Genomic DNA, 13,227 nt, shown 5'->3' with positions numbered 1-13,227 from the left:
TTCTTGTTAGCTTGTTCTCTATCCATCTCTCAAAAATGTGGGCGTATCCTGCCTGGCAGCCGCTGGTTTCAATTTACCATGAATTTTCACTCCACCATAATAGGAGGAAGTATATGGTACCGTTAACATGTACTATTTTAATATTGTGAAATTTATGGAAAAGATTGTTTGCATTTCTTGAATTTTAAACACCCACATTTAATTCTGGTCATGTTTTGATCAGTCGGCCTGTTAGTCATCCACAATTCCTTTTCGATGCTATAGCTGCTAAGTTATCATCCCATTGACTGAAATTCATAAACAATGTTTATGTCTGTGAGCCAAATAAGCCTAGTAGTTTTTCACAATTTCCGATGATTACATTTCTCTAAAGGGTAAAGTAATTACCCCATTGACTTTAGATTTATAGACAGTGATTGTGTCCATGAAAATAAGAATGCTTAATAGTTTTCAAATGATTACTTTCAGAGTTATTGCCCATGATCTCTTTGAAAGGTCTTATAAGCACTCTAGAGGCTAAAGTTATACAAATGTGACAAACTTTATGGCCTGCTCGAATTGAGGGTATGTGGTTTGTTGCCTGGCAATCAATTTTCTACTTATTATAAATTTTGAGTTAAAAGTCCTTATTTGTTTAACCACACCTTATGAATTTGACATATGTGGATCATGATTTTTGTCTTCAAAGAGTAATTTATATATTTTACCCCAAAATGGTGATAGCAATTAGGTTTAGTAAGCAGATAGTTTTGTTATATTGTTATTTGTCTATGCTGTACACTTGAATGATGTGTTATTTCCCCGATAGGGTCATCTTTAGGAGGCTAAAACAATAGAAGATGATGGCAGAGGTTCACAACATTGACCCCCTTATCTTCCTAATGGGCCATATGGCAAGAAAAACGGACATTGTTAGGCAAACCCACATTCCATGGTTTTATAGAGAAAGGAATAAGACACAATTAGTACTAATGTGGTGGTATTGTAAATGCAAGGTAATTTTATTTTTTTATTGTTTGAGCTGATATCTTTTACATTTATGATGCTTATTAATCTTTAAGAAAAATGTAATATTGTGTACAGATATTAAATGATCTTACAGTGTTGGCCATGGTCAAAATAAATGCACCATTTTGTTATTGTCATTGGCACATTGTTCTTGACACGCATTTAGATTAAAAGTAGAAGTTAATTTTTTAATGTTACTATTGCTTGATTTTTACTATTCATCCTTTGGATTTTGTTCATGACAATCAGTTAGGATTGTTAATAGTACTTCTGTTACTTTTTTTATAATCATGGATATTTTCAATTGTTTTCAGAAACTTGAATGGAGAAAGTTTTATATCTGATATTGGGTTTAATCTTATTAGACACTATAACACAAGATGGCTGTTGTGCATCGGAAAGGTCATCTGAAGATTTTAGCACCAGGGAGGGCAGAAGACTTATGGAAGAAACAACTAGATTCTCTAACAAGGAGTTGGATGTTTTATTTGTTATTGATCGTTCTAAGAGTATATCTATAAGAGGATGGCAAAACATCATCAATTTTATTTATTCACTTCTTGAACATTTTACAGTAAGCCGTCACAATACAAGAATTGCTGTTATTACGTTCAGCACAAATGCATCAATTGATATCAATGATTTAGAAGATGGAAAAGAAAATAAATGTTCATTAATACAGAAATTTAAGAAACGTCTTAGAATTAAAATTCCTTTTGGATATACATCAACAAATGAAGGTTTGGAGAAAGCAATCAAAGTTTTATACAAATCTCGTTTTTCTGCTAAAAAGATTGTCATAGTTATGACAGATGGCAGATCAAACCTTGGTCCACCCCCAATCAGAGCTTCGCTAGAAATGAGGTCTTTGCGCTGGAATGCCTCATGGAATGAAAAGAAAAATGGCCCACAGTTGGAAATATTTGCATTTGGTGTTCATGATGTAGATATGATGGAACTACAGACAATTGCTTCACCATTACCAAACCATACTTTCCATATTCAACATTTTTCACAGTTTCAACAAATGGCTAAAAATATTCACAGAGGTAAATAAAAGTAGTCCTACATTGGGTTGTTGGGCTTGAATATATATATGGAAGGAGTAAGGACAAGTCAAAGTTATCAGTAATGTTAGAATGACATTTTCATCGGTCAAATTTAATTACAAACAGTAATTTGATAATGATAATGTTTACAATTACCTGTTGATTGAAATATTTCCTTCATTTTAGATGAGCAGAAAGAAACGTGGGAATTGGTAGATAAACCGACATGTGATGAAGAATGTAGTAAAAATGCTGTTTGTATGTGTGCTACTAAATCAGGACAATATCTGTGTGTTTGTAATGAAGGCTATGAAGGTGATGGTCGGGACTGTAAAGGTATTTTGCTATCCTTTGAAGAATTATTAATTAGATTTTTTTAAAAAATTTTAATGAAGAAATATTATCATTGAATTACCATGAAAGCATAATCTCAGAAAACTAGTCTTTATTGAAATGTAATATTTTAGACAATGATAATTGTGCACATAATAAATAAATTTCAGATAACTGTATGTGTACACATTATTAATTAAGCTCGGGAGTTAAAGTTTTAAAAAGAAATATGTTTCTAGCCTGTGCCGGCTACACATATCCAAACCAATAGATGTTAGAAAATGTTACAAACTATTGTATTTAATTATTTTTGTAGCATGTGATATAGGTTTCTATAAAGATTCATCTGTACCTTATTCTTGCTGGCCATGTCCTGACAATATGACAACATTATATACTGGTGCTACAGCTAGATCTAATTGTGTATGTAAATTAGGTTATTATAAAGATGGCAGCAATTGTTCTTGTAAGTAGGCTATTTTACATATTTATCATTTTGATTTTATGCAGACAATTTATTGACTTGTTTGTGAAATAATGTCTATGCACAAATTGACTGTGGGTGCTAATGCCAATGGTTCGGTACAAATTTATGAGGCTATATAGACTATAATATACCCATGTTCAGTAAGTAGACTGGATCTCCATTTGTAGTAAGTAAAGATGTTTTGTAGTAAAGTTAAAGAAACAATATTTTATTACATTTTCATTAATTAAAGACATTTAAATGACAATATTAGCTATTTGTAATTTTAGATAGAGTATGTTCTGATTTGCCTGAAATTAGAAATGGTAACAGATTTCATGTTGATGGTCAAGTTCATGATGAGGTCATACCAAGTGTTCAGCCATGTTTAAATACACCTGGCACATCTTGTCATTATAGATGTAATACTGGTTATAGACTTTCTGGACATCCTGGACTAGTTTGTCAAGCAGATGGTAACTGGAATGGTAAAGTGCCAGAGTGTAAAAGTATGTGAATTTAATATTGTTTTGTACAATAACAACTAATTAAACTATACTATAATTTTTTAAACTTTTAAGAAAAAAATAATAATAAATATTACAAAAGACAAACTGACTTAAATTTAATTGTTTGGAATTATTAAATATTTCAGTTGTTGATTGTAAGACTTTAGAATATCATGATGAAGCTGTAGATCATGGTAGTGTTGAATATGTAAATATTACCACAACTTATCAATCTGTCCTCACTACAACATGTGATAGAGGGTGGAGAATTTTTGGTGACATTAATAGATATTGTACAGAATTTGGATTCTGGTCTGGTACTAGAGCTACATGTGTTGGTATGTACAAGTTTCAGTAAGGATTCACATTTCTGGTTGAGTTAGGTTCTGTGTATAATTTCAATGCCTGTCTCACATGAAATTTATGCTGTTATATTTCTTATTTTATTTCGAAAGTCAATCATGTTCCCAATATCTATCTCAGGGAATCAATGATGTTAGGAGTTCATGTAGATGTGTAATTGGGATTCATGAATGGATTGGATTAATATTAATTAGTCAGACTTGTCATTCATTTTCAATGAGATATTATCTTTCTTCACTTTCAGAAGCAAAATGCCCAGCCCTACAGCTTGGTCTAGGTATGACAGTATTTCCAAGCAATTGTTCTTCTGTAGCTACATATCCAGGAACTATTTGTCAGTTTCAGTGTCGCCATGGTTTTAAGCTTGAAGGCCAGGGTTTTAAGACATGTAGTTCATCAGGTACCTGGTTAGGATCCACAGTCGCAAATTGTAAAGGTAAGACTAAATCATTAGATACAATATGTAAAGTTGCATATATCTTCCATATTTGTTATAAAATGAGCTATTAATACTATGAATAATATAGAAACCACCTACACCAGTTGTTGGCAATTTTCTAAGGGTGATCATGCTATAAATTTTGAGATTAAAAAAGTCCATTACCGATTGTATCTACTGTTGCAATTTAATTTGTTTCAGACATTGAATCACCAATCATAAAATGTCCTGAAGATCTCACTTTACCGGTCTCTGAATCTAACTTTGGTGTGGTGTTCTGGAAAAATCAGCAACCAGAAACAAATGATAATTCAGGGGAAACAACTATAATTATTAGTGGTGTAAAAGAGAACCCAGCTCATATGACAGTTGGTTATCACTTTATCAAATATACAGTAGAAGACAGAGCAGGCAATAGAAACAGTTGTACAAGACAAATACACATTGTTGGTGAGTTTAATTTGATTAACTATTTATTTGAATTTTAAAAATCTTGACGTTTTTATTTATTCGCTCACATTTTTATTATATATTGTCGTCGTCGCCCCTTTCCTTCCGTCAATCCACAATTGTTTGTGGACACTCTGCAGGTCATATAGGTTGAAATATAGGTTTTTCTCCCCAAAGATCTTGGTTCCTTTCGATATTGGCATGTATCGGACCATACTTCATGGATTATGGCCCCTGATTGTACGAAAAATTACGTTTTTAGCTTGTGGACCCTATAGAGGTCACAATTTTTATCTGATTTTGTTGAAATTTGAAATGTAAGTTTATAACCCTTTCGATATTTGCACATATCGGACCGTAACTTCCTGAATTATGGCCCCTGATTGTACGAGAAATCACTTTATTTTAGCTTGTCGACCATATGGAGGTCACAATTTTATTCCGATTTAAAAAAAACGTTTAAATATATCACCGTTGCACCTTAATGAAGAAAACTGCCAGACTAAATGGCCGCCCCTCTACGCAAATAGTGTAAACATCTGGTATATCAAGGTTGTGGTGTCCACAATGTGGACCCTCTAGAAGTCACAATTTTGATCTGATTTTAATGAAACTTGAAATACATGTTTATAACCCACAGATCTTGGTTCCTTTTGATATTTGCGCATATGAGATCGTAACTTCCTGAATTATGGCCCTTTTAACTTGTGGTCCCTCTAGAGTTCACATTTAAATAACCATGTGAATATATCACCGTTACATCGTAATGATGGTTGTGTTCAAATTTTGTGAAAATCGGACCAAAACTGACAGACAAAAAATAGTGTAATAGTGGAAAAATATAGTATATCGAGGTTGTGGACACTTTAGGGGTCACAATTTTCACCCGATTTTGATGAAACTTGAAATGCATGTTTATAACCCAAAGATCTTGGTTCCTTTCGATATTCGCGCATATCGGTTCATAACTTCCTGAATTATGGCCTCTCAAGAGGTCACAATTATTATCTGATTTAAAAAACTGTACGAATATGTCACCGTTACACCGTATTGTTGGTGGAGTTTGAATTTCATGAAAATCGGACCAAAACTGCCGTTCCCCCTGTACGCAAATAGTGTAAACATCTGGTATATCAAGTTTGTGGACCCTCAAGAGGTCACAATTTTGATCCAATTTTAATGAAACTTGAAATGCATGTTTATAACCCAAATATCTTGGTTCCTGTCGATATTCGCGTATATCTGATCGTACCTTTCTGAATTATGGCCCTTGATGTTACGGAAAATCGCTTTTTGTTTAGCTTGTTCTCTATTCATCTCTTACAAAATGTGGGCGTATCCTGCCTGGCGGCCGCTTGTTTAGACATACATTGTCATCACCCCTGTCCGTCTGGACGCCTATCCTTACGTCCGTGCACAATTTGTTTGTGGACAAGTCTACAGGTCACAATTTTTATCCGATTTTGACGAAACTTGTAATATAGGTTTATCTCCAAAAGATCTCAGTTCCTTTCAATATTGGCCTTTAATGGACCGTAACTTTATGGATTATGGCCCCTGGTTGTACGAAAAATTGTGTTTTTTAGCATGTGGACACTCCAGAGGTTTTAATTTTTATCTGATTTAAAAAAACGTTCAAATATATCACTGTTACACCATAATGATGGTTGAGTTCGAATTTCATAAAAATATGACCAACAAAATGGCCGCTCCATGTACACAAAGAGTGTTAAAGTATGTATGGACCCTCTAGAGGTCACAATTTTGATCTGATTTTGATGAAACTTAAAATATATCTTTATACCCTAAAGATCTGGGTTCCTTTTGATACTTGCGCATATCGAATCATAATTTCCTGGATTATGGCCCCAAACTTTACATAAAATCACCTTTTTTTAAAAACTTGTTCTCTGTCCATCTCTTGCAAAATGTGGGCGTATCTTGCCTAACAACCGCTGGTTTTGTGTGTCGTTCTCATGTACTTACTATTATTTATATCATTTTATCGGATCTTGTTTCAGTTCTAGTTAATGAATGAAAAAACAGGTAAGGGGGATATATAATAACCTCTTTAAAAAAATTTTTAATTTCTCAGGTAGAACTGTAAGTGTTGAATCTTGTCCAACCAATGTCACTGATCTGTCTGTGAGTGGAATGAAAAAAACAGTATATTGGAATACACCAGTATTTGTAGATAATAATGGCAGAAACGTAGCTCATCAGTGTTCTAGAAACAGTGGTTCTACATTTTTGATAGGATCATATAATGTCATATGTATAGTTAAACCTGAAGAAAGACTTCATAATCCACCTAGTTGTTCATTCTCTATATTATTACAAAGTAAGTAAAAATTGAATTATTTTTAACTGTATGTATTGAAATGTGGGACAAAATTGGAACAAAGTGTGACTAAATATTTCTATATATTACTTAGTTGTCGTGATATTTTGTTTCACAAAATGGGAAATACTGTTTATAACATTGTGAATTCCGTTTTTGTCAACCACCTTTCAAAAAAAAGCAGGGGACTATTTAAATGGGTTCATCTGTCTGTCTGTCGTCTGTCCATCACACTTTTTGGGACACAACAACTCTACTTCTAATTAATTGAGCTAGAATTTTCAAACTTGGTGTACGTGTTTATTAGGTGAATGCCTTGACTGAGTTTAACGATGAGCATTTTCTGCTTAGGCTAAGCAGAGATATGCAGTTTGATTGGTCGATTCTTTGGGACACAACAACTTTGCTTTGCTTCTAGTTAGGTCAGAGTGATGAAACTTGGCATATAGTTTCTATACATCAATACCTTGACTAAGTTTGATAATGAGCATTTTTGGCTCGGGTTAAACAGAGGGATAATCAATTTGATTGGTTGAGACTTGGAGCTGGATAACTTTGATTCTAATTCAGTGATTGATTCTAATTGTGAGAGAATGGTGAAACTTAATATATATCATTACATCAATATCTTAACTAATTAGATAATGAACATTTTGTGCTTTGATGTTTTGGGACATGATAACTTTGATTCTAATAAATTGAGAGTGGTGAAACTTGGAGTATAGTTTCAGTACATCAGACTCCGAGTATCTGTACATCAATACCTTGACTATGTTCAATGATGAGCAATTTGATTAGTCAAGACTTTGGAGCTCGACAACTTTGTTTCTTATTGAATGAGTGCTCACAATAAGCACTGATCAATTGTGTGTCATCTAGTTACTTTTTCAATTTGGCAGGGGACATCGTGGTGCAGGGGGCAACTACAGATCGATTTACGGGAAATCAATTTACCAGGAATTCCCTCTTAGTTATTAAAATGAGGCAACCAGAATTTTAACGCAATTCCGCATATTTGCTTATCAAGAAACTAAATCCAAGTTTTTATAAATTTATAGCTTTTCCAAGATTTTCTGTTTCAGATTGTAAATTCCCTTTCAAATGCCAAATTTTCTGATTTACGCAGAAAATCATCAGCACGGACTACTGGTACTGCAATTACACATGGTCTTAGTCTGGTGTCATAATAGCAGCACCACCATTTGCATTGGAATGCCATGAATACCTCATGAATGTCCAGTTTTAGTATATTTAAAATTTGTTTACAGGAAAGAAATGTGATGTTCCCCCAGCTCCATTACATGGTAGTGTTACATGTAATTCTGGTACTGATGTACTTACGGTCTGTTCTGTAAAATGTAACAATGGATATGATTTCTTTAACACTCCACAGATTCACTACAAATGTGATCTTTCTGGAAACTGGATATTAAGAACTCCAGGACAGTTCTGGCCTGATTGTTCTAGTAAGTAGTTTGGGCAATTTATTTTTTGTCTAGTATTTTCAAGAAATTCTTTTATTAGTCACTTGTTATTGATTGGAAATTTGATCTGTATGGATGAACACCATCTATGTTCGAATGGGGAAATTTGATTTATTACATTCATGTTGATTATTTTTAGGAAGTTATCACCCTAGAAGAGCAAAGATGAAAGGTCTTGCTGAGTTTTTCTACTATTCAGGTAGATGTGAGAGAAACAAAGATAGAATTGAGAGGCAATTCAAGAATTTGGTTCAGAAATTTGCTTGGGATATATGTGGTGAAAATTCTTGTAATATTAGGAATATAACAGTGAAATGTGGCATGGATTCGCGGAAAAGAAGAAGTGCTAATAAACTAAGTACCCCAGAACAAGGTATTGGGGATCTTCTAAATCCATCCAGTCCATTCATTGACTTGGATACAAGTTCTGATGATAAAGACATAACAGATTATAAAGTTTTGGACATAAGAGCCAGTGATGCTGAAGAGTCCTTACATTATAAAAGAAAAACCGATATAGTTTCCAAACCTGAAAATGAAGTAAGTGACTATGTGACAATGTTTACATCACCAAGGACCAGATCGGTAACATCAAGCCCAAAGATAGATAAGCCTACGGCAAATTTTGAGAATGGTATAACATCACCTGCAGTATTTAAAACAGACATAGTAAAACAGAAAGATTTCACAACTGTTTCTGAAGATAATAGCTTTGAAAGTGAAACAATGATGGGAAATGTAGAAACCCTGAAAGATGTAGAGATTGGGACTACTTTAATAGAATCTATTTTTACCACACCATCATATTTTGATTTGAGTAAACTTCTGATACAATTTGAGGTGCAAGCAGAACTAAATTTGACTTATATAACACATCATGATTTAGAAACATTGGTTGATTCTCTGTGGGATGTTTTTGACAATTTAAAGGTAGAAAATATAACATTAGAACAGTCAGATGGAAATAATATGATATTGTACTCAGAGAAAATGGAGTTTGGGGATCCAGCCATAGGTGATTGTTTAGAAGGATATTTGACAGTTGAATCTTCTTGGTTTAAACACTGTGGTGAGTATAGGGCTAATTTGCATAGTTTTTTTCATTAACCCGTTAAGCATGATGTTTTTAAAACGTTAACTACCCCCTGTTGGTTAATTAATTTGACGAAGTGACGAAGAACTATGTACTATATTCTAAGAATAGATTGGAGAAAATACCTCCAAGGCGTTATATTACGCCCTACACACAGTGAGTGGCAGTTGTCCAGGACGTAATATAACGTCCGACACATGCTGCGATCGTAGGGTTATTCCCAAGGGATTCCCCCAAGTGACAAACTATGTTCTAAGAATAGGTTGGGGAAAATACCTCCAAGGCGTTATATTACGCCCTGCACACAGTGAGTGGCAGTTGTCCAGGACGTTATATAACGACCTACGCACTTAACGTGTTAAAGCACACACGAATGCATGAGTGCATTGTATCAATTTCATTTCATTACATCCCTATCACAATTTAAATATATGTCCACTTTTTTGGAATTTGTAGCATAAGTTAGTGACAGTTTTTCTGGATGGTGGGATTGATTTGAAAGTTTGTTACAGCGGGATCCCTAAGTAAGCACTAATCTTTAAATATTTTACAGTCGGATGTCCAAGAGGAACAAGGTTATTAAAAAATTTGTGTGTTCCATGTGATATTGGATATTATCAAGATAAAGAGGCACAGATACAGTGTATATGTTGTCCTTTGAATACTACCACTATAAAGGTTGGTTCTACAAACATTACAGATTGTACAGGTAGGTATTATAAACCAATTATCAGAATATGATAATCATTTTCATAATGAAAGTTTAGCACAGGGTTTAGCAGATATCTATTGTGTCTTCAAGGACCTTTAAATTGGTAGGTGACATATGTAATTATATTATCAAATGGCAAAGATACTCAGCTTCAGATTTCATATACACTGTAGTATTATTTTAAAGAAAAATGTGATTAAAAATTACTGAAATATAGTCTGATTCTTCAGAAACCAAAAATAGCAAATTTTGTGTCTTTCTAAAAAAAATTAAAAAAAAGAAATCTGCAAAAAGAATTTTTATTTTATGTGCAAATATATCTTATACTCTTCAAAAAAGTAGGGGATATTCCGAAACAATACAAAACTGCGGAAATGCACTGCTGTTTTTATTGGAGGTACGGTAACCAGTGTATGTTAATAACAGACCAGTTGCCTACACATGAACATAAACAGTTCATATGGGCGGCTAATCTGACGGCCCAATTTCACTCGCAAAGAGATACAACGTCAAAAGTGAAAATGGATGTTTTTGTTTTTTGTCTTAATAATGAGTAATTCCTCCACCAATCCTCAGACATTCAGCAATTCGTCGTGGCATGCCCCTAATCAACCGTCCAATCACGATTTGGGGCAATCTGACCCACTCCTCTTGCAGTGCCACGGCCAATTCTTGCAGTGTTGTCGGTTGACGTTGGCGTTGACGAACACGTCTCCCGATCAATTTCAACGTAACACACTAAATCAAAGATACGCTAAACAGTAAATCTTATGCAAGAACCGATCGGAAAGCAAACTGATAGATAAACTAGCACGTGGCAGTTTTCATCAACCCTTCCTTGAAGTGTCAAATTTGACAATGAACCCCTCTCACGTGTATGGCGCTATTGCGTGTCGCATGTGCAGCTCAGTGGTTCTGTTGGAGTAACAAGTTCTTCACCTGTGAACATACTCTCAAAGCATTCCAAGTGTCCATGACCATTTATCATATCATAACATAGGTATTTGCATTTCAATATCCCCTACTTTTTTTGAAGAGTATATATCCAGAGGTGGTCACACATGAATGTGTACTTTAAAATAATATATTTCTAGAGCAATGTCCACCAGGTAAGATGTCAACTAATGGTTATGAACCATGTTTGTTATGTGATGAGGGATACTATCAAGAAGACAGAGGAGAAAAGTCATGTGACAAATGTGCTAATGATACATCTTCTTCATTCTCTGGTGCGACGAACGTAGGTGATTGTATAGGTACAAGATGAGTTGATTTATTTTTTTGATTTTTAGTTTTAATTTCACATAATGATGTAGCATGTAACTTTTTGTATTATTATACGCCCACATTTTCATGTGGATGTATAATGTCGTTGCCCAGGTCTGTCCACAATTGTTTGTGAACACTCTGCAGGTCAAAATTTTTATACGCCCACATTGAAATGTGGTGGTATGTTGTTGTCGCCCTGTCCGTCCATCAGTCCGGCGGTCCGGCGTCAACAATTGCTTGTGGACGTTCTATAGGCTAAAGTTAATATCCGATTGACTTTAAATTTATACAAAGTGTTAAAGGTTATGAGACGAAGAAGCCTATTGATTTTCAGCGATTTCCGATAATTACTGCCAGAGTTATGGCCCTTGATCACTTTGAAAAATCTTGTGGACGCTCTAGAGGCTAAAGTTAATATCCGATTGACTTTAAATTGATACACAGTGTTTAAGCGGCAATACTATATTCCGGAAAACACAGGAAAACATTGGAAAACAACCGGAAAACACCATTTTATATTGAATAGCGGAAAACACCGGAAAAACACTAAATACCGGAAAACACTCTAAATAGGTAACCTGGAGACTGGCACCCTAAATAGGTAACCGGGAGCCTGGTCCTCTGTGTGCCTGGGTTAGGGTTAGTTTTTTGTTTATAGTATAGCCCTTTAGTGTGTTTTCCAGTATTTAGTGTTTTTCCAGTGTTTTCCGGTATTCAGTATAACATGGTGTTTTCCGGTTGATTTCCAGTGTTTTTCAGTGTTTTACAGTATATAGTATAGCCCGTGTTTAAGGTCATGATGATTTTCAGCTATTTCCGATAATTTTTGCCAGAGTTATGGCCCTCGATCACTCTAGAGGCTAAAGTTAATACCTGATTGACTTCAGATTGATACACAGAGTTTAAGGTCTTGAGACGAACAAGTATATTGATTTTCAATGAATTTTTATGACTTGAACAGCTAAAGTTTCGTATACTAAACATTAGCATGGGGCAGAACAAATTCTAATGAGTTGTTACTCTTAATTAGATTTTAATGTATTATAAATGTTTCATTACCGAAAAAAGTAAAAATATGCGACAACTCTTCTTGACTGCCTGGACGATATAGCTGCTGTGGGCATATGTTTCGTTGCCTGGCAACCTATCTTTATCTGATTTCAATGAAACTTGAAATATAAGTTTATCACCCTAAGATCTCGGTTCCTTTCAATATTGACATGTATCAGACTGTAACTTCATGGATTATGGCCCCTGATTGTACGAAAAATCTCGTTTTTAGTTTGTGAACTCTGTAGAGGTCACAGTTTTTATACGATTTTGATTAAACTTGAAATGTATGTTTATAACCTAAGATCTCAGTTCCTTTCGATATTCACGGATATCGGACCATAACTTCCTGAATTATGGCCCCTGATTGTACGAAAAATCGCGTTTTTAGCTTGTGGTCCCTGTAGAGGTCACAATTTTTATCCGATTTAAAAAATATATGTGAATATATCACCATTACACACTAAGATCTTGGTTCCTTTTGATAATCACAGATACCCGAACTTAACTTCCTGGATTATGGCCCCTGATTGTTTGAAAAATCGCAGTTTTAGCTTGCGGAATCTCTAGAGGTCACAATTTTTTTTCCGATTTTAAAATCCATTTAAATACATCACCATTCGACCATAATGACGGTTGAATTCGATTTTCGGAAAAATCG

The 13,227-nt window shown here is 34.4% G+C and overlaps 1 protein-coding gene across 1 annotated transcript in view; it reads left to right on the top strand.

Annotated features, from left to right (window-relative positions):
* Nucleotides 1-852: 852 nt before the first annotated feature.
* The window catches only part of LOC126815191 (sushi, von Willebrand factor type A, EGF and pentraxin domain-containing protein 1), a 30,876-nt gene continuing 18,501 nt past the window's right edge, over nucleotides 853-13,227 (top strand). The window contains exons 1-13 of the mRNA XM_056099561.1: nucleotides 853-995; nucleotides 1,323-2,057; nucleotides 2,244-2,393; nucleotides 2,707-2,856; nucleotides 3,147-3,365; nucleotides 3,512-3,703; nucleotides 3,973-4,164; nucleotides 4,369-4,617; nucleotides 6,713-6,958; nucleotides 8,227-8,424; nucleotides 8,582-9,511; nucleotides 10,089-10,244; nucleotides 11,342-11,503. Coding sequence (XP_055955536.1) covers nucleotides 1,331-2,057; nucleotides 2,244-2,393; nucleotides 2,707-2,856; nucleotides 3,147-3,365; nucleotides 3,512-3,703; nucleotides 3,973-4,164; nucleotides 4,369-4,617; nucleotides 6,713-6,958; nucleotides 8,227-8,424; nucleotides 8,582-9,511; nucleotides 10,089-10,244; nucleotides 11,342-11,503 — 3,571 coding nt within the window. The 5' untranslated portion in view covers nucleotides 853-995; nucleotides 1,323-1,330. The remainder of the gene's footprint in view (nucleotides 996-1,322; nucleotides 2,058-2,243; nucleotides 2,394-2,706; nucleotides 2,857-3,146; nucleotides 3,366-3,511; nucleotides 3,704-3,972; nucleotides 4,165-4,368; nucleotides 4,618-6,712; nucleotides 6,959-8,226; nucleotides 8,425-8,581; nucleotides 9,512-10,088; nucleotides 10,245-11,341; nucleotides 11,504-13,227) is intronic.

Source organism: Patella vulgata, chromosome 3 (genome assembly GCF_932274485.2).
Source record: "Patella vulgata chromosome 3, xgPatVulg1.2, whole genome shotgun sequence".
Lineage (NCBI taxonomy): Eukaryota > Metazoa > Mollusca > Gastropoda > Patellidae > Patella > Patella vulgata.
The sequence above is the reverse complement of the archived record's forward strand: the minus strand, read 5'-3'. Positions and strand labels throughout refer to the sequence as shown.